At 42.1% G+C, this 21,184-nt stretch overlaps 1 protein-coding gene across 8 annotated transcripts in view; it reads right to left on the reverse strand.

Moving 5' to 3' along the window:
• Window positions 1–18,092: 18,092 nt before the first annotated feature.
• HOPX (HOP homeobox) overlaps window positions 18,093–21,184 on the reverse strand; it is a 282,218-nt gene continuing 279,126 nt past the window's right edge. For all 8 annotated transcript variants that reach the window (XR_011280429.1, XR_011280430.1, XM_069626412.1 and 5 more), the window contains one exon: window positions 18,093–18,936. Coding sequence is in view for 6 of the 8 variants with exons in the window: in XM_069626412.1 (XP_069482513.1) it covers window positions 18,859–18,936 (78 nt within the window). In the remaining 2 variants the exon portion in view is untranslated. The remainder of the gene's footprint in view (window positions 18,937–21,184) is intronic.

A 21,184-nucleotide genomic window follows, 5' to 3' on the forward strand; every position in this document is an offset into this window, starting at 1 on the left:
TGGCTGGCTTCCCCCACCCGGGTGCTAATGGGAAATGCAGACCCTGAATATTATAAACAGCATTCATGATCCAAAAGCCCTTATCCTGTTCGTAATGCAGATCTCTGTGACAGAGATTCCACATGATCATGGGCCACAGTTTAAACTGTGGACGTAGCCTTACCAAATATTCCCTGCAGCATGGCACGCAGGGGAAGCTGCAAGTAGACAGGGCAGTAGTTCAGGGAAGTGGTGGTAAACACCTTGGAAGACCACAGTGGGGTCAGGCTGTTGCCAGGATTCCAAAATGGTGGGTCCCCCATTTAAAGTCGTTATCAAGTGAGCTGCTTAGTGGCAACAAGGACTCCAATAAGTGCATGTGGTAAGGGGAAGTGACCTAATGACTACCATCCAGTTCCAGGTTTACATTACCAACAACCATCAGGGCCTATATGTAGTCATCTTATATGACCCTCAATATCCTAATCACAGTTTCAGTCTGGATATAAAAGGGGCATGAACAGGCCCACATTTGGGAGTTTGGAGAAAGTGCAACAGGAAGGAAGTGTAAGAAGCAAGACAGAAAAAATAGGGAAGGAAAGATTACCAATGACAGGACAGCGTTGGTGGTTGGAGAGTAAGAAAGTAGCCAAATAGAGGACATAAATGGCAGGAGGCAAGATAGGAGGAGGAATGCTGAAGTACCAAAGATGGGACAGAGGAGAGTTGAAAGAGGAGAAGGTCAGACTGGAGAATAGAGATGAAGAGAGGAAGGAGGGGGGGTCATCTGAGGCAGAGAGGTTGGAAAAGTAAGAGGGTTAGAGGAGAAGGGAGTGGACAGGGGCCCAAAGCATTACCTCTGAACTGGCCAATAGAAAAAGGACCATTCAGCAAGAGCAGTGGGCCCTGAGCTGGGGTGTATTCAGGAACAAGTGCTAATGAATTGGAGAGCCTTGTTGAATTGGGCTAAGAGCAGTATACGAGCTAGTACAGGTCTTGGGACAAAAAATAGCTTTTTTAAAAAAGTTGTGTTATGGTGGCCATTCAAACTTTTTTTTTTTTTTAAACCTACCAAAGAAGATTGCCACTGGGGAAAAAGGAGAAGGGAACTACCTGTAGCCCCTTCTCCATTTCTCTTACTTCCCTGTTATGAGTGGAATGAGGAGGCAGAGACGAGGCAGTTGGTATGCTGGGAGATTTGTGGGGGTCCTATCTGCTGGGCAGTGGTAGGGTGAGAAGGGAAAAATGGGTGGAGATGGAGCAGTGGAAGCCAGAAAAGGTGACGGCGGCTGATCAGCACAGAAGTTGCTCAGAGTGCAAGCATTGGTCATGAGATTTAGCCAGTGTTATGAGAAACCTGATAGCCCCCAATTAGCCCCCTGGTTGGTTGAGGCGGTCTAATTGGTAATTCTGTATTGTTGGTTTGGTGATTTGATTTAATACCATTTTCTTCTTTACTTGTTCCTCCCCAACCCCATTATGCTCTTCTCTCCTATGGAGATTACAACATGCCCCGACTCGACAACCTTTCTGTTTCCTGCATTACTTACATTTGTTATGGCATAAAGGGGCGATGGCAGCCTCTTACTGGTTGTTAAATCCCGTGAAACAACAGAACACTTCTCTCTTGTGTGGCGAGTTTCCCTCTTTGGGAACTAGGCTTCTGAGAGACAAAAATGATATATCAATTTCTCCTGTCCATAGGCCAATTTCGGGGCTAGATTATATTTTCTTGAGCAGGCACATGACCCAGGCCCTGGTTGATTCGAAGAGAATACCCTAATTAACTCAGACCAACCCCAGTAATGATTTCGATAGTTCTTAAAGGACACCGGAGGAAAGCTTGTATATGGGATTTCACAATGCTTCACTGTTGAATGAGGGAAATGGTGTCTCTTCTCACTGCTGAGTTATCAGAAATCAGTTCGGCCAGATATACATTTAGTCATAAGAATTGGAATACCTAAAAGCTGTACTGAGGAATTAATTCACTAGGTTATCAAAACAAAAAAGTAGAGGAAACCCAGGATGAAAGCAACACAAGAGATTACAAAGGTTGCAACAGCCGATTTCACTTAGCAAAGTTAATCAAAATAGTCTGCTCTCCTAAAGAAATAAGGAGGTTTCTATACAATGAAGCACCTACTAGACTGGTCTGTGTTGTTTTGCTGAAGGTCAAGGGGAAGCATCTTAGACGTGAGAATGAAATGGACAAACCTTGAGCATGATACCTTAAAATAGGAATGCAAAAAAAATTGACATATATAGATCTAGAAATGCAGATGGATCTGTTGAAAGATTTGATAATGATCTATATATGAAGCCTTCTTTAAATATAATGTGAGGTTATACATGTATTCTCAGCGGAATTTATGAACTAATACTAGTGTACAACATACAAGGCACCAATTAAGCCTTATGGACCAAGCAAGGGGTACGATCGTGGGATAATGACCTGCACCAAGGTGATTGCCTGAGGCAAACCCAAGGTCCTGAAGCAGGCAGCCATGGAAGGGTCAACATCTAAATCTATCCGGCTCCTTCTGACATCTATAAGGCTATTAGAAAATGTGGGTGAAGTAGCTTGTATGTTCATTTTATTGACACAGAACTAGTATCAAACATTACACATTTTGGTGTTTCATTGCTGTTTGTTAGTTTGGAGAATTTAACTGCACATGCTCTGCTCTGCTTTTGCAAAGCTGAAGACAATGATGTTGTGCTTTTACTCACACTGCTTGTCCAAAAGTATGTAACGAGGTCTAAACCAGAAATCATAGACTGCATTCCTGGCTTTCTGATTAGTGGAGTGGAGGTATTTAATGGAATCAATGTGCCAGTTAAGCTTTATAGGCACGGTCCGAGGACTGGAGTAGGCCTTATTGGCCCTGAAGACCGAATTAAAGGCTCGAGCCTAGCCAGGGCATTAAAGGTTTACAGGCTGTTATCGCCAGGTATGACCTGAGAGTAGGATCCACATAGCTATTATAAACTGTGACAGTCTTTAATGTGAAAGAGATTTGTGAGGTTGGAGTCCCCTCAGCCAGAGGCTGGGCTCTCATGGGAATTAATCTACACAAATCGTCTTTTCCTACCATTCTCAACCTGGGCTGTAGTTACCTGGTCCTGTTAATATAGGGCAGCAGGGTAATCTTAGGCTCCTAAGGATTGAAGTCTTCTTTTGCAGGTCCATAATGGGCAAAGTGGCCCTTTTGCTGAACCGAGCGCTGTACGTAGAGGTTGGTAGGTAGAGGTTGGAGAGGGCTATATGTTACTTCCCGCTGCTGTACACCCCTTCTTGCCCTTGTATAAACGGCATGACATTGAAAATATAACATTCCATGACATGATCTAGCATAACATGCTCTATAGTTAAACTGGCATTATTTCCAAAAATGTATGGTGGGTGTTAAGGGTGAATAAACACCTATAAACCTGGATAAAACAAAAAAAGGAGCAAAACTCAGTTAAAAACGAGAAATGCCTTTAGTTAAAAAAATACATTTTGAAGGAAAAACACAAGGATAGAAAGACGTGGATTTACAACAGGAGTGTGCTGTCATTGCCTTGATGTGGGGGCGTCAGACCCAACCCACAGAGACACAGAAGCTGTACAAAAAACGGGGCTCCTCACTTTTGTTTTCAAATGTATGACTGCAAGCCGACAGCATTGCATTAAAACCTGTCAAAACAGAAATGCATTTCCCCTACAGCAGACCCCAAGACCTAGGTAATTCACCCGCACCAGTATAAATGGGGAATTTGGCCGTCCCAAGGCAAGTGTATCTTTCACAAACCCAGTTGGTATCTTAAAGCCTGTGAAGGCCACACACATTTGCACCAACATTAAACCCCAGGATAGGCATTTTTCAAGCAGCATGGAGAAGTTCTTTCAGTCAATATATTTGGAAATACCCTTTTCCTTCAGTGGCATTCCAGAAGCAGCCAAGGAGAGCATACAATCTTCTGCGTGTTCGGTGGATTAAGAAAACAAACGAAAGGTGTAAGTTACAGGGTCACCACTTGGATAGACTGTCCATTATAGGTCTAAAGAAGTAGGCTACCAATGCCAAAGTCCACATATATTGATTTTGTGATCAGGTATGTGCAACAGTGATTTTAACTGCATCAAATGTGTGTGCCTGAAAAAGGGTTTTGCTGCCCTTTGTATTTAGCAATTTTCACCACACCACATCAATACATTGCTGTTGCCAACATGTGCAGGTGGGATCTACCAGCTGTCAGCAAAGGAAACACCAGACATCACTTACAAATGGCAAACTTTGCATCTTCAGCCAGCCCCGGGTTACAGATATCTGATCCCATGGCCTGTGGTAAACCATGGCATTGACTAGCAAGATTCTATGAGCTCCTTTCTGGAAGGGCAATGATCACAGGTGGCTAGTGAATTCTTTGAGTGGTGGGAGTTGAATGTTTTATCCAAGTTAGTCACAGTGACTGATCCCCTTCTCTCATGCTCTGCCCACTCAACCCTTATTCTTGAGAGTTGCATCCAGCAGACCAGCATTTTCATTGCAGTGCTTCCCAGGTTTAGTGTCGGTAGATAAGAGAGAACATTCTCAATCAGTTTAACTATTTTTCGAGTTTAAAATAAATCTCTAGCAGTACCAGTTCTCTCTCACTGCATCCCTCTTTTTTGCGTAGAATAAGCCACGAAAGTCATGTTGCCAGGTACATGTTTACTAGAGCCAATTAAGCTGATGCTGATAGCTGCGCGGCCAGAAGAAAAGAAATATACATCTTGAAAGGGGAGAGGAGGATGTATTTGTCTGCAAAAGCATCTGCTAAAGAAAAGGATCGAACTGTGCCAACACTGTAAACTGTCTCCTTCCAAAACCCCAAAATGTTGATTTCAAATGATCACTTCCAGAATATATAGTGGTCATAATAGGAATGTCAGAGCAGCCCTAATTTCCCTAGCCACTGATCAGAGTCCTTGATCTGACGGTATTCCTATCAATCTTTTTAAAAATCTTACTGATTTCTGGGAACCTGTACTCACTATTTATTTAAACACATTTTGGGCAAAATGGTAATTTTCAAAGATTTGGAAATTGGCTGTTATTTTCCCCATATATAAGAAAGGTCCCAGAGTTCTTCCTATGTCTCATAGGCCCATTTCCCTGCTTAATTCTCAGTTTAAGATCTTTGGCAGGGTAATTTTTGGCAATGTTGGAATCGTGGGCAGATAATTGACACATTCTCTCTAAATTTCAGTTGGGTTTTAGGGATGGCCTGAGAACCAATGAGCAATCTTTGAATGTATATTTGGTAGTGGCAAATTCGATGTTTTTGAAGAGGGAGGGAATCTACCTCGCCTTTATGGATTTGAAGACAGCTTTTGTCAGAGTAAATAGGGATTTGCTCTATCATTGGAGTATAACTGCCTGGCAGATCTCATTCATCATCTTCGAGCCTGTGTTAAAAGTGGTAGAAAAGGGAATTGCGCAGAACGGTTCCCAGTAGAGTTGGGTGTTAGGCAGGGGTGGTTAATGGCCCCAGTTCTGTTCTCCTTATATATGAATAGGTTTATGTCAAAACTTGAAGCTTGCCAAACTGATGTTCCTCAATTTGGTAACCTATCTGTGCCCATCCTTACCTATGCGGACGACACGGTCTTCATAGCGAGGATGCAAAGTGGTCTGCAAAGGCTAATAGATGCTTCGTCTTAATGTATGAGCAGTCTGGAACTTGAAGTTAATGTGGACAAATTGGCTGTGATGATTTGCGAACCCCCTTTTCTTCTAGGTGGGATGGATACTCCCCCTCTTTTTTAGGTATGACTTTTAACACCTTGTTATCCTGCAAAAATCACTTTACTAATAGAGCAAACTGCATGGTACAGGCCATTGGTGGAATTCATTGTTTTACAAAATCTTACAGATCTTCTCCAATTGCAATCGTATTAAAAGTATACCATGCGCAAGCTATTGCTACTGCCAAATATAGTATTGGGCTCTGGCGATATGCTAATCTGTTGCCGTTAAAAGTGACCAAAAATAGATTTTTGAAGCAACTGTTGGGTCACAGTCTGCTGCCAACTTTGCTATTCATCAGGAATTAGGGCTTAAATATTTGGAGGACAAGCTGAAATGTAAGCCTTTTTATTTATGGTTACGATTTCGAGGAAATTCTAAAGCCGCTCTCAACAAATTATTTCTTGGGTGTTTAATTCTGAAAAAGAAATGTTTGCTATTTCTCGGGTTGCCCATGTCAAGAAGTTGGCAAACATGATTAATGGCAGCTCTCTGATTACCAATCCTGTGTTACTAATTAAAAGTGAGTTAAAAGTATATTTATTGCCTAAATGCTTTAAAAAATGTCCTCACGATACCATTGTGACATGTTCTTGGGGTTGAGATTAAATGCATATAAAACTAAAGAGATGCTGTGGATAAAACAAGATAAAGACACCAAGGACAATCAATGTAGACATTGCATGGACCATGTGGAAACAACGAAACATTTGATCCTAGAATGTGTGAAATTAAATGTTGAAAGGTCTTTCTATCTCAAAAAATGTGCGCCTCTAAATGACAACTGGAAAGTACAGGCTGTGCTAATTTACATCCTAGACATGTGTCTATTTGATCTAAGTCTCTATTTGGACTCCCTTTAGGGGTGCTTGCTCAAAGGCACTATGCGCTTAGCACCATCAATCCCAAATTGTGTTATCCAGCATGAGTTGGGGCTTATTTCTCTTTCATGTAGGGCTGTATGGCGCTCATTGTGTAATTATGCCCGAATGTTAAATCCTCCGAGTAATTGCTTATATAAAGACTTGCAGGATTTACTTGAATCTGAATCTGTTCACTCTTTCAATGTATATCAAACACATATGCAAGACTTACTAGATAATCTTTCCGTGTCCAATGATGAGCTTCGTTATAGACCTGCTTTTGTTAAAAAATAAATAGTTTGAGAAAGACTGGATTGCTACACTCGATCAACTAAAACAGTATCACACGTATTCAGACTATGCCAAATTCATGCATAAGAGACTGCCTGGTTGTCATTTTATTTGTATCTTTCCCTGCATGTCTACAAGAATGTATTTTATGCCTTTCAAACTGAATCAGTTTCGAGCAAAGGAAGAATGTAAGCATAGGGCTGATTCTACATTGAGTATGCAACGTAAGAACTGTAGATTTCCTGATTGTAAAGAGCCTTATGAAATGCTCAAACATCTGGTACTGAATGTCCGCAGTTTAGATCAGCTTGTATCAATGATGAAATTTGTCAACCCTAATTTTGTAGATTGTACAGAATTCCTCTGGGAAAGGTTGATGTATGGGAATTACAATCCTCTAACTTTTGCTCTAGGTCATTTATTAAGGATCATTGAAAGAGATCTGGTATAATATGCATGTCATGGTGAATATAAAAAAAGAAATAAGATGAATTTTAAACTTAATAGCCTTATTTTAATTTCTGTGATATCTTACATTTTGTAATGTTTGATTGTAATATCTGAAACTTTGTATAATTTTATGCAAATGCAATTTATAGTGCTAATTTTGTACTGTTTTGTTAAGTTTTTTTTAACCAAATACAAATAAAAAAAATAAAAAATGTCTATATGGAAGAGTGGTGGTTCAATATTCTTAGTGGAAACAATGTTCAGTTAACTTGTGCAATTGTTGATTACTTGGATAGAATACTCAGTTGAGTGGCCTCGACCTTAGTAGAGACGGAAAACTAAAAGCTGGTATATCAGAATTAAGGGGGGTTGTGAATATTTGGAATTTTGTAAATCTAGTTATTCTTTCAACTGTCGTCCCCTTTTTTAAAACATTTTATGACGATGATTTAATTTTGAAATTGAAAGGTGAAAAAGTGATAAAATGTGAATTTGTAATAAAAGTTTGTAAACACTAGATGTTACAGTAAAAAATGTTTTAAAAGTATTCCGCAATAGACTTGGGGCAAAATGAAGTTCTGAGAAGGAAGATTTAGAATTACGGAAAATTGTGAATCACAAAGATTTTTTGCTGTCCACGAATTCTCCGCAAAACTATTTGCCCTTCATTAACTTGCTTCCTTTCAAATCTATTATTGCAACCTGGGTTTCAGGAAATCCAGTGAATGTCATGTAAACTATGTACGATATCTGGACAATATCTTACATTTCCTGTTTTTTTTAACCAATATATGACTGTGTCCATAAACGCACCAAAATACCTTTATTATGCAGTTTTAACTTTCATCAGTGCAGGCCTGCAATGCTTTTTATTATTCTTGCCTATACTCCTCTGATTTCCTGGACGTTACTGACTTATTTGAGATCAGCATTAGCAACAAGGAAAAGTCATCTAATGAATTCGTAAATGTATGTTTTACATGGAAGTCCTTTTTAATGCTTTTAGCTTGAAGTTGCCTGTTTTGATATTATCTGTAATTATTTTTATACAAGATTGCGATATTGATTGTATTGTGTCTATTGATGATTTTATGGTATTTTCTTCTGAAATAAATCGTATATGACCGACAATAAGAATGTTACACTTGTCTTAAAGAGTGAAGCACATTATCAATATCGAGAATCATAGACATGTTCTATTAAAAGGTTATCATTTTGATATGCCCTATTTGTTTTGAAAAGGGCTCTTGAGTGGCCGAAACACGTGTAAACAAGGAATAAAGGGCTTTTTTGTGTTTTTGAAACAACATAAGTGTGGCGCAATCCTTTGAGTGGCAGACCATTTCGTTTTTATCATTTTTATAGTTGGCAAACAGGTCTGTGATTAAAGGGTTGTATGCATGAACTGCCTAGTACACAACACACAAGGGGCTTGGTGTTGATTTCATTTTTCACAACAATCACCCTAACATTAAAATATTTCTAACATTGAAGCATACATACTGATTTGGATGCGAGGATAGCATGGCTGTGATATCCGTCACTCCATTCGGGTCTGGCTTTTAGTTTTTATAAACGCCTCAGGTAAACCTATTCTACAGCACATGCTATTTAACTAGACAAGGTTTGGGAGAAAGATTTTGAATGCTCTTCAGATGAGAAAATGTGGGAACAGAGTCAGACCCAGGCCAAAGCTCATTATACATCTGTGTCTGCCTGTATAAAAATTGCTTATGCAGATCCTCCACAGTCTGTGCAGGGCTGCTAAAATCCACACTGGTTCTCTGTTCGATAAACCTCTTCAATACACTAAGTAGACTGAACTCTCAGGTTTTGTCCAAGATTCACCACATACCTGAGGTTTCCTTTCCTTTCTCATCTGCAAATTCTCAATTAGCAGGATTCCTGCTTGGGAGTAGTAGTACCAGCCCAGCTTCCGGACTGATCTAATGATTGCCATTGCCTTTGAGTGCTTCCTTTAATTACTGAATAATCAAAACTTGCTTGTAATTCCTGGTGGAACAACCTTTTGAAAATGAATCAGATGGAGATATGCTGTGCTAAATCAACTTCTGACTATATGAAATGAAGGATTCCTCCCTAACACCTAGCACCACAGATCCTGAACTCCCCACACTACCCGAGACTGGGGGATCTGATCCCCACTGTTTCCTCCTCTGGTTGCTTCTAGATCACTTGCTAACAAATAGCCAATTCCCTCCTCCTCCCCTGTTATCTCCTCACTCCACTGTTTCTCTGCTTTGATCCCCATGTTCTTTCCCTGTGATTATTGAGCATTGGCCTAGCCTCAGGAAGCAACAGAATGCTTTACAAATACCCTAGTAATATTAATACACCAAACCTGCCCCTTATGTAAATTCCCATCAAATTATATGTTATTCCTAATATGCACAGCTGATTAAACCAGAGAATCTGAAGTTAGTATACCAGCTTGAACCCCCTTTTTCATATCCACATATACATGGATCTTCCAAGTCTCTAATCTTCTATGCATACTGAAGGGAGGTGGTGGCAACCAGTGATACAAGGGACTCAATAAATCTCTATCCAACCTCTTCATGCACGTTTAACTGTACCCTTACGATTTTTCTTTTTTTAAATTCTTTATTAACACACAACAACCAAGTTGTTTACATAGCATCCTTTGTGTACAGCGGCCAATACAAATGTTCTCTGGGTACCTTAAACTTTAAACACAACCAAAGAAAATCTATAACATGCATGCTAGTATGGTTACCATTCAACAAAGCCTTTAGACAATTAGCTGCGGCTGTAACAGTTCCCAGTGGTATCCCTCCCAGTGGTATCCCTCATTTTTAAAACATACTTCCCTCCTTAGAGGATGACGCTTCCCGGATAAATGTGTTCACAGAGTTTTGATATCAGAATGGGCAAACAATACTTGCGTCAATGTGTTCGAAGCAGCTCGATCTGTGCTCACTTCTCTCATCCCGCTATATACTGCTCTGTACCACACAGTGGTCTCTGCTATCACCCAATGCTTTAAATATGCCCATCATCCTTCAATCCTGTGCCCTTCAGCCGACTTCCAGGCCATTGCAATTCTGTGCTTAGCAAACACACAGATTAGATCCTTAATCCTGGTGAGGTATGCCGTGTGCTTTTTCCCTCTCTGGAGCACCTCCAACAAGTAGGACTCTGAGGGGCGTGTGTGCATCTGTATCCCTCCCATGATCACTTTGTCTGCAACCACCAGCCAGAACTTTCGGATCACTGGGTAAATCCAAAACATGTGTATAATGTCTGCTACATCATGTGAACAGCGAGGGCCATGCAGACCTCCTGCACCCTGCAACAATGATATCCTGTGAAGGGTCATGTATGCCCGATGTGTAATATACAATTACGTACATTTAAATCTGGAGTCCCTGGAGACCCTTTTAGTGTAAAGCAAAACTTGTGTCCATTAGACATCTGTGAATGTCTTACCCAGGTCGTCTTCCCACATTGAGCGTATCCCTAGGTCTGGTTCGCCGAGTTTATTCAGAAACAATTCGCATAACATAGAGACCACATAGCACCTTCCGACACGTTGTACATGGTCTCAAGCCCCTGGTCACTCTCGATGCCCTATCAAATGTCTGGCCATCTTACTTCCATTTCTCTGACCAAGCTCAGGTACAGCAGGAATTGGCAACTATGTATGCCATAGCCCTGCATCAAGGACGTGAAATCTATCAGTTTTCCGCCTTGTAGTAAATCTACTGTAACTATCCTGTTATTCCCCCAGTACCTCCTGATCTTCGTTAAGGTGTCAGGCTTTTTCCTAAACATTCAACCAGTGGGATATTCGGGGAGTAGGGGTCTGAGCTGCCCATGATTTTCCAGGCTCTGTGCCACAATTGCCTGCCAAGTACAAGTAGATGGGGCAGGTGCAGAAGTCAGACCTCTCGCACCCATAGCACCTCTTTCAGGAAGTGTTGTCCTGTTGACAGCTGAAGGAGTATTGTAGCTAGTGAAGCCTCTTCCGCTAGCCAACTCATGAGGAACTGCAGCTGCTCTGCCAAGTAATATAACTCAAAGTGGGGCAGTCTAATCCCGCCCTTGCCGTAGTCCCTCTGTAGAATGCTTAATGCGATCCGGTTCCTTTTCCCTCCCCATAGAAATATTCTAGCTACTGAGTCTAACGTGCCAAAGAACCTCCTGGGTATGCTGAAGGGTATGTTAACAAAATGCTATAATAAGCAACTTAACACCACCATTTTCAATAGGGCAGCCCTGCCCGCCATTGACAGGACAGGAGCACCTTCTTCCAGAACATGATCTTGTATTTGTGCGAGGATATACATTCATACCCTCACATTGACACCTGGGTATCGGAAGGTATCTGTCTCCCATTTCAATCCCATGTCGGGCAGCTGGTCTTGATTCAGGCCTGCTAGCGTGAACAAACATGGCTTTCCCGGCTAACATTGATGCTGGAAAATTGCAAGTAGCGATCAATTATATCACGAATATACGGTAAGTTAACTTCAAGCTGATTGATATAAAGTAACATATCCTCCATGTACAATGAGACCAGATGCCAGACCTTGTCAATATGTCAATAAGGATACCAGCATCGACGGACTCAGACCTTAGGAACACAGCTATTGGTTCGAGGGCGAGGGTAAATACCACCAGGGACAATAGGCAGCCCTGTTTGGTGCCTTTGTAGAGTTCCCAGTCTTTAGAAATCTGCTTCCCTGTCCTCACCCTAGATGTAGGTTTGGTGTAGGCCAACTTACCCCATCTCAAGAATCCTGCACCAATACCAAAATGTCTCGTGCAGCCAGTCCCGTCTGACAGTCAAAAGCCTTGACCAAGTCTAGTGAGGGCACTGCGCAGTCCACCTTGAAGTGTTTAGTGCTGTCTATCACATGGTGAAGTCTTTGTAGGTTCCACAAAGTGTTCCTGCCGGGTACATACCCAGTTTGATCAGTGTTTATCAGGGCCCTTATCAATGTTTTTAATCTATTTGCCAATAAGGCTGCGACGATCTTGCAATCCAGGTTAACCATGGAGAGGGGCCTATAACAGCCAAAGTCTAGTGGGGTTTGCCAAGTATGAGGATAGGCCCTGTAATTGTCTCTCTCAAGCTTCAGGGCAACACTCCCACCTTATAAGCCTCTTCTAGCAGCTCTAAGAGTTTAGGCACTAGTAGTTTTGCATATGTTTTGTAACATTCCCCTGGCAATCTGTCTGGCCCAGGGGTTTTACCAATGGCAAAGTTGTTATGACAGTCCAAATTTCGTCAAGGGTGAGTGGGGCATCCCGCATTTGTACCTGCTCCCTATCCAATGTGGGCAAGTTAATTTGAGTCAGAGCCTCTTTGATATCCATCTCACTCCCTTCCGACCCCATCGAGTACAGGGATTTGTAATATCCTGAGAAAACATCATTAAATCCGCCCTGAGATTGCACCATGACCCCTTTCTCATCAGTAATGGTGCTAATCCTATCCCTTGGCACTTCTTTGCGGCACAAACTCACTAGCAGTCTTCCAGGCGTGTCCCCCTCTTTGTGTAATTTCTGTGTGTATCTGGCGAAATCAAATCTGGCCAGCCTTTCCCATTCACCAATGCATTTTTGACACAGAGCTGTTAGGTCTGCCGCCCCTACCTCTGATCCCCTTCTCCCCTACCTTCTGCAGCCACAATTGCTGCCTCCTTTGCTGTGGGGGTCTCCATTATGTCTTTCCCAAGACCACCCATCTTGCCAATGGCTGCCCCTCGCAAAACACTATCTTAACGGCGTCCCATAAAGTGTTGGTTCTCTCGACACTGCCCAATGTTTGTCTCAAAGTACTCCACTATCCTATCTTCAAGGTCTTCCCTAAACGTGTTATCTAGCAAGGCATCTGCCCTTAGTAGCCAGGTTGGGATCAGTGGTCTCCGCGAAGTCCACTTCCACGTGGCTATTAACAGGACATGGTCAGAGAGGACCATAGCCTTGTAGTATATGGCTATGAACTCGACAAAGGTCTCCCGCCCAGTAAAAATATAATCAATGCGAGTATGCACCTTGTGTGGGTCCGAAAAGTGTGAGTAGCCTCGGGCGTCACCATATGTCATTCTCCAAATATCCACCAGGTCCAAATGTCTCATGGCAGGTTTCTGATATTTATCGTCTGATCTGTCCATGATGGGATTAAGAGTACAGTTAAAGTCTTCTCGCCAAATCCACATAGCTCCCCTGTAGGTAGTCATTCTCGAGTAGAGTGAATTGAAAAAGGCTGTGGCGTCATGATTGGGGGCATAGATGTTTATGGTGCACACCTCTCTAATTTCGAAGAACCCATGTACCATTCTATCCTCGTCGTCATGTTTGGTCTCTGTCAGCTGAAAGGGGACTGATGGTGCGGCCCATGTGATTACTCCTCTAGAGTATGTTGAGAAAGGGGAGCAATCGAGTTTCCCTCCCCACTTTCAAGCTATCAAGGTCTGCCTGCCCCCCGTGAGGAACATTTTCTGCAATAATGCAATTTGTTCCGCCATCCGTATTAGGTAAGCGTCTCTCTATGTAACTATTAAGGCCCTGAACATAACAAGTGACAACTTTCAAGTTGCTAGCCATCTGTCATATCCTCTCTGACTCTTTCACTCTTTCCCTCCCCATATGCCCCACCCGCAATCTGTTTGCATATTCATTAGCAACCTTCAACCATAAATAATCTAGCGAAGTCGTTGTAGGTAGCCACTGAGCATCTGCGGAGCATGCACTAACTATGTAAGGGGAGGCGATGTCTGCAAAAATATTACCCATACATGTGCATCGACTATCTGCTTCACATTGATAACATTCAAACCCTGCGATAAACAAGTCAAACATACCAACCAAAAGGTATTGACAAAAAAGAAGGTAAAAAAGGGAGATAAAACAAAAAAAACATCACCCAAACCATATAACAATGGCCCAGTAGTGGATCACGTACTCGGGCCCAGCTGCCTCCCCCGCTTTCCCCCTACTTAGGTTGCAAACAGCAGCATGATGCTGTAGAACAGGCATCTTTAAAAACAATGTCACCTGGGGTGTTATAGCTAGAGATAGCCGTCAGTGCTCCCATCCTGTGTTCTTACGTCTCGATGTTCCTTACTCTTGCAATCTGCTACACTTTTATTACCGTCACTGCATTTTGTGGGGAAAAAAGGGGGTGGTTTACTCCTGTGGCATGGCATCAGGAAACTATGGTGCGTTATTCTTTCTTTCCGGGAGCTGCGCTATCCCCAGTGTGTCCATCCAGGACTGCGCCTCTGCAGTGTCCTCAAAGAAGTGTGACCTGCCGTTGTGGAGCACCTTGAGCTTGGCAGGGTAAATTAGTATATTGTATGTTCACTCGGCGTAACCATTCCTTTGTGGGGCCAAACATTGCTATATGCGGTTGTACCAAAACAGTGTAGTCTGGATATATAGCCAACTTCGAGGATGCATGTCCAATTTTCCCTCCTTCTCTATAAAAGGCCAAGATCCTCTCCATGTCTTTGTAGTTCAGGATTTTTGTAATCAGTGGTCTTGAGGGGGCACTAGGTGGGGGCCTTTGTGCAAGAGACCTGTGTGTATACTGCTCCACTGTGAAATCTTGCATTAGCGTGTAGGGGCCCACTTCTTGCAGAAAGTGATTTTTGGTGTAGGATATTGGGTAGTTGCCTCCTTCTCCTTCGGGGAGACCAATGATTCTGATGTTTTTTCTCCCGGATCTCCCATCATCAGCCTCAATGTTCCAACTCCCACACTTTGTCAGTCAGTTCGGTTACCTGAGACTGGGTGTTAGTTATGTTAATTTTGTTGTCCTGCACCTGCAATTCTGCAGGGCCCAGGGGATCAGCCAAAGCCTGCACATCCTGCCTTAGTGGGACGACATCCACAATGACCACATCAATTTTGTGTCCCAGAGAAGTCTTCAATGCTGCAATGGCTGCAAGAATGTGGCACTCTCCCTGCTGGCTCACCGATGGCGGGGCGGTTCCATCTGCAGTGTTTTTGGGCATCTGAGTTGGTTTCCTCAGTCTTTGTGTGTGAAAGCCTCCATAACTGTCTGTTTGGCCTTACCCTTGTGGTGTCCATCAGGCATTTGTGACTTAGATATGAGTGATAGTGGAGGATGAGTGACCTAAACTGTGCAGTTTCAACTGTGCGTATGCTATGTGGGAGCCGTGTGTACCCAGTCCCAGAAGTCATTAAAAAAAAGTCTGTTAGGAAGAAGCCCATCCTTCCTTAGTGAATTTTAACCACCACCACCCATTACCAATGATTTTCTCCCAGCAGTGTCTGCGGCAAGGCCTAGAGTCAGCTCATGCACTTCAGACGTCACACTGACACAGCGCCACTCCTGATCTTCTGGGGCTTCCTGTGAACCTGTGTCATTGTGCAGAGGGTCTCCGCTGCGGGCACAGCGTGTCCCTATTCCCCCATCAACAAGGCAACACACTCCTGTTCCTTTCACCAAATCTCTGCCACCTGATCTCACAGTGAGAGCAGGTTGTGAGCTCACGGAAGTGCTTGATGGCCTGTCGCAGAGCGTGTGTCAGGTAATCACAGCCTAACACGCCGAGATCAGTGACAGCAGGGGACAAACCTGTTTTCTAATGTAGGCATCCATGACGGTCTGTTTGGCCTTGCCCCTGCCGCGTTTGTCCGGCATACATAGGACAGGTTGGGGTGTCAGGGGCACTTAAGGGTGTCTTGTGCTCTGAGGATCTGTTTTGTTGAGGGATGCAGGCGCCATTACCCGGGTATCCTGAGCACACTGATTTGATGTGCACACTGGTAACAAAAGCTTGTCCAGCACAAGCTAATGCAGTGTTGTGGATGCCGCCATATGCCTTTCTTCAGGGGACAGCTGGGAGTGTTACAGGTAGTGTGCTATGGGCACGACAGGGAGCGCCATGCAGTGCTGAGTGCTGTGTGCTCCCTCGCCAGAGCAGGACTCATCAAGCCCCCGCCAGTCCGGTCCCACCCTCTGCGCTCAGTGCCAAGCCACATGGCACGGATCTCATTGCACCGCTCCTAGGCCAAGGATCGACTCTAACTGCTCCATCTCCCAGTGTCTCGGGACTATGCCACAGAGTGGCTAGCAGCATCTATACCAGTCGGCCAACCATTGTGGGGTGATCGACCGACCCGCACTCTGCTGTCCAACTCGAACCTCGCCCACCACATCACAGAACAGCGGGCGCCAACTTGGTTTCAGGACCCGTTCCGTTCGTCCTTCCTCATGTGGCAGAAGGCAGGCTTTCCACAGCGCAGCAGCGGTCTCCACATGCAGAAATGGTTCCGACCTCGATCACGCATTCCAAAAACAGTATAGGAGCAGTTTAGGGCATATTGATTAACGTATCATGTGGGCGCTCATGAAGACTGCAGCATCACTCCATGGCTGCTGGCCAAGCTCCCAACTGTACCCTTAAGACATTAGGCTTCTAACTATTGCATTCTATTTTCGCATACCCCTGTACAATGTTCAGTGGCTTTACAACTAGGCTTGCACTACATAAAACCCAATATATACAATATTTGGATTAATTACACAGTTACTTAGGTCATAAAACTGCTTGGCAATGCTGCAGACTGAACTCTGTATGATGCAATCCATGTATTTCTACTAACAAGTGAGTCTACAATTTCTTTACTTTCCCTATTTTGCAGATTTGGGATTGATTCGGACTATGTAATCCAAGCACAACAACTTGGTCCACCAGGTCAACATTTCAGCTCCCTTTTAGAGGGAATAGCACACTGAAATAATGTTTTATTACTTGCATGTGTCGTTTACTTCTGTATTTCTGTATGGATCATATAAATCAAACAATGTGGTTGATAAACTCCTGTGTTACCATTTGTCATAAGGTATACCAACAAGTTTGTTCTTTAATGGTTCTTAATGACAACTGTTTACTGATGAATTTGTGGAATTCATTTAATGTATTTTAAGGTTTACGTATTCATTAAGTGTTATAGCCTCATTATTTAGACAATGAAATAATTCTCAAGATACTCTAACGCGTATGTATAGGTTTGGTGTTGATGTTCAGATGTCAAAAATATTAGTACAAAAAAAATATTAGTACAAATCATGAATAAAAAAGGAACAGGGATGTATTACACGGAGGGCTTCTAAGTCACATGTGATGAAAGAATGAAAGTGCAGAATGAAGTGGTCTACGATGTTACTTGGAAACCTGAGGTGAAACACACCTAGTTGTTGATAATTGCCCATCTACAATTTCTTCTGGATTATGGTGCACACCTTTGTGAATTGTTCACCCCTTTTATTGTCCCCAGGAACCATCGTCAGAGGGGATGGAGAAAGGAGGCAAGCATACACAACATAGACGTGGAACTTTCTCACAATTCCCAACACCTAAATACCTGTACCCAGCCCCCCACCAACCCTTTAATGCTTGCATACCATAAACTCTCAAAATGAAAAGCAATATCTGGTGTCCTGCAGCCTAACCTATCTCCATCCGTTTCACTGCCCACACCCCCCACCCTGATGTGCCTGTATGACAGCACATAAGCTTGCAGTGTGTCCATTTTATAGAGTTGCCATGCAAAGGCCGAAGCACAGTGCTGATGCTTGACAGTGCAGGAGAGACAGATTTGTATAACAAAGTCTAGTGAGATGGGTAGATTGTCCTTCACATGCAATGTACAATAACACATCAGCAACAGCAATTTTAGACCGCATAATACAAGTTCAAACAATTGATACATATGTTGACTCTTTATTAAAGATTGGCTATTGGTGGGAGCAAAAACTATGCATCATACAGGAGCAACACTAAAGATGTACACGTGTTCCTATGAACCACTAGAATGGCAATAGAGGCGATGTTTCCGAAAAACATAATGGAACCGTATTTCTTAATTGTCCTACTGAAGTTACAAAATGAGTGCAAGTTTTAGGTCTTCCCTTTGATGTCGCTTATCAATGTCTTGGCATGAGGATTCCTTTGATCCGAGAATTCCAACTAACAAACCGTGTTACCACTCAATGATGTGTGCTCTCCCGCACTACCTGTGAAGTTGGTAAGCAGTGGCATCGGGCTTTCTGAGAAAAACTGCTTGCAAATACTTATTGAGAAGATTCTAAAAGTGCCAGTTAGTGTCCTGTTATTTCACATTTTGAAACCGTTTTCCCTCAATATGGCACTTGACAGTAAATCATAGGAAAACCTACTCAAGTATTCCGTATCAAAGTTATCATATATGCATCTATGCATTTATATTTTAAATAAAAATATTTTAAATAAACAGCATTCAATTCTAAAAGCTATGTTACAATTTAACAGATAAAACAGACACTTTTATAAAGCTACTTCTGGTAATGTACACTTTAAGTTAATGCTACTTTAAATAAGTTACTTTTTAAAAACCACTTTGATGGTGTAGTAGAAAAAAAGAACTCAAAAAACAAACACAAAATATATTTGGATAGGAGGGCAACTGAAAGCTTCAGAAACTAGTCTTCTTTCCTAGTCTGTGACAGACCGTCGTTGCGCAGGAAGGCCTTCGGATTCTCTCCATTTTGCAAGGCGTCTCTTGAACCATTCCTGGAGAAAGTAAAAATAAATAAGAGTTTTATCTGAACTAGAGGTTGAAACGATGTTAGGAATCTAAACATAGCAATTGTAAACACAAAACCCATCCTTTTATCCCAAATACCTAACGTTACTTATGCTCCTCAATGACCATTGAAAGCCACTTTTGAGCATTAATTTCTCCACCTTTGTGGCACCCTCTTACAGGTAATGCCATTTTCTAAATCAATTTACACTTGCTCTTCTTGTGACTCTTGGTATTAGATGGCATTAGCTGACAAAATATCACTTGTGGAAATGTGGACAGTTCTAGTGCGTCTTCGAAGGCTTGTGCCATCAGAGGTTACAAGTGCTGTACTGTAATGTCTCCTATATGTTGCTGCTATTATATTCCTTGGGATGACCAGATCTACATTTCCCTCCCCCTAATTTGCCACAAACTATATAGTACAGGAGCACCTGTAGAAGAAATAAGCTCCATGGTGGTTTTAGTGAGGAAAATGTGGGACTGGTTTTGTGTTATCAGAAACTAGCATTGATGTAGAATGTCCATGGTGTCACTGGTTTGTGGCATGTAACATTGATGACATCAAGTTAGCCACCAATTAAGTATAACACATCTTCAATGTCTGTTATTTATAGATCAACTTGCTGGGGTACCTGGCGTTGCCCGTTTCCTGATCGAGTGGTGTCTCATGTGCCCTGGAGGATGTTGCTATTGTCCTCTTGTCGGCAAGTCTTGCTTCAGTTTGCTCTGGCATCTCATTTGCCCTGTAGAAAGTTGCTTTTGCCCTCTGGTCAGCAAGTCGTGCTGCAGTTTGTTGTGTTTCAAACGCTCCCACACTTTGTTTGTTTGATTTTCGCTTTGCATCAGATGGAACTTTTCCAAGTGATGTTCGTTTTTTGTGGGACATGTTTCAGTCACTTATGGCTTCAGCACATTTGAGAAAATGTCCAAGAAATATTGATTGATTGTGCTCTCTTCTCGTGAATGAACTTAAGTAAACTGTAATCTTACCATTTCCCATATTTGTAGTGGCGTGATAAAACAAATATAAAATTATTTTTTATTCCCTTTAAAAATGCTTTAATAAACACTTTCGAACTGTATACAGTAGTAATACATTTTAAGGGAATAACCAATATTTGTATAGGTGCTATATAAATAAACTATCATATCATATATTTTGCTTCAGACACTTTTCCAAATGTTGCCTGCTTGTACCTACTCTAGTGAATCAGTGTGAGCATCAGTAAATGAGGGTGTCTAGGGAGTAAACTTTTTGCATCCAAACATAGACTACAATCATGCCCCAGACAAATGAGGAATCCATGTAAAATTTGGTAGCAGTGGGTTCAACGTTGTAGTCCCTGTACCTGAGTGCAGGGGAATTGGAAGGCACTCCAGGAAGCGGTCTTGCATGCAGGAATCGCGGCAAAACACAGAAGCAGCAGACCATTTATATCAGCCAAAAAGTCTTCTTTAATACATTAAATGTCCAGGACAGAAAGAAAAAACAGCACAAATATAGATATATATTCACAGAACAAAACATTGTGAAAGGGACGTTATGTTAAGTTGCACTGCACTAACAGAAACCTATGAAATTCAGTGAAAAAACATTGTCAAAAGGACGTGATGTTTAATTGCACTAATAAAAACCTATGAAATTCAGTGAAAAAAAATTTGTTAAAGGGACGTTATGGTTACTAGTAAAACCGAAACCCTCCAGAAATTTGACAGTAATGTTTAGCTAAGCAGCCATAACTCATGCTACCACCGTGCACTGCTAAGACTAACACTCAGGATATCAAAGATGATATCACAGCTGACATCACATATCTAGGCCACTTGTTTTTGCTCACTGGCTTATCTAGGCCAGGTGTTTTTGTTCACTGACAGTCAGAATATGAAAATTCAAAAGGTGCTATCTATCTAGATGTTAACCTTGTCGTATGTTCTTAAAGTACTTTCCTTAGAGTTTGGTCGCAGCTCCTGGTGTACATACACGGGGCAATAAGCAGGCCTCAAACACCATTCATTTGTATACTTGAAGATGAACTTTAATGTTATTGAAATTTTTTGGTGATGTTGTTTCTTTCTATTTTATTTGGGTTTCCCTGTATGTTCCTCTGATTTGTATGCATCGTGGGTCTTCATATGTATTGTTTGTACTAACACAAGTGTGGAGTAAGTCTTGAATTGTTAGCTATTTATTCCATATTTCACGTTACTCAAAATTCTGATGAGGTTGCATTT

Source organism: Ambystoma mexicanum, chromosome 6p (assembly GCF_040938575.1).
Source record: "Ambystoma mexicanum isolate Mex_15411 chromosome 6p, UKY_AmexF1_1, whole genome shotgun sequence".
Taxonomy (NCBI): domain Eukaryota; kingdom Metazoa; phylum Chordata; class Amphibia; order Caudata; family Ambystomatidae; genus Ambystoma; species Ambystoma mexicanum.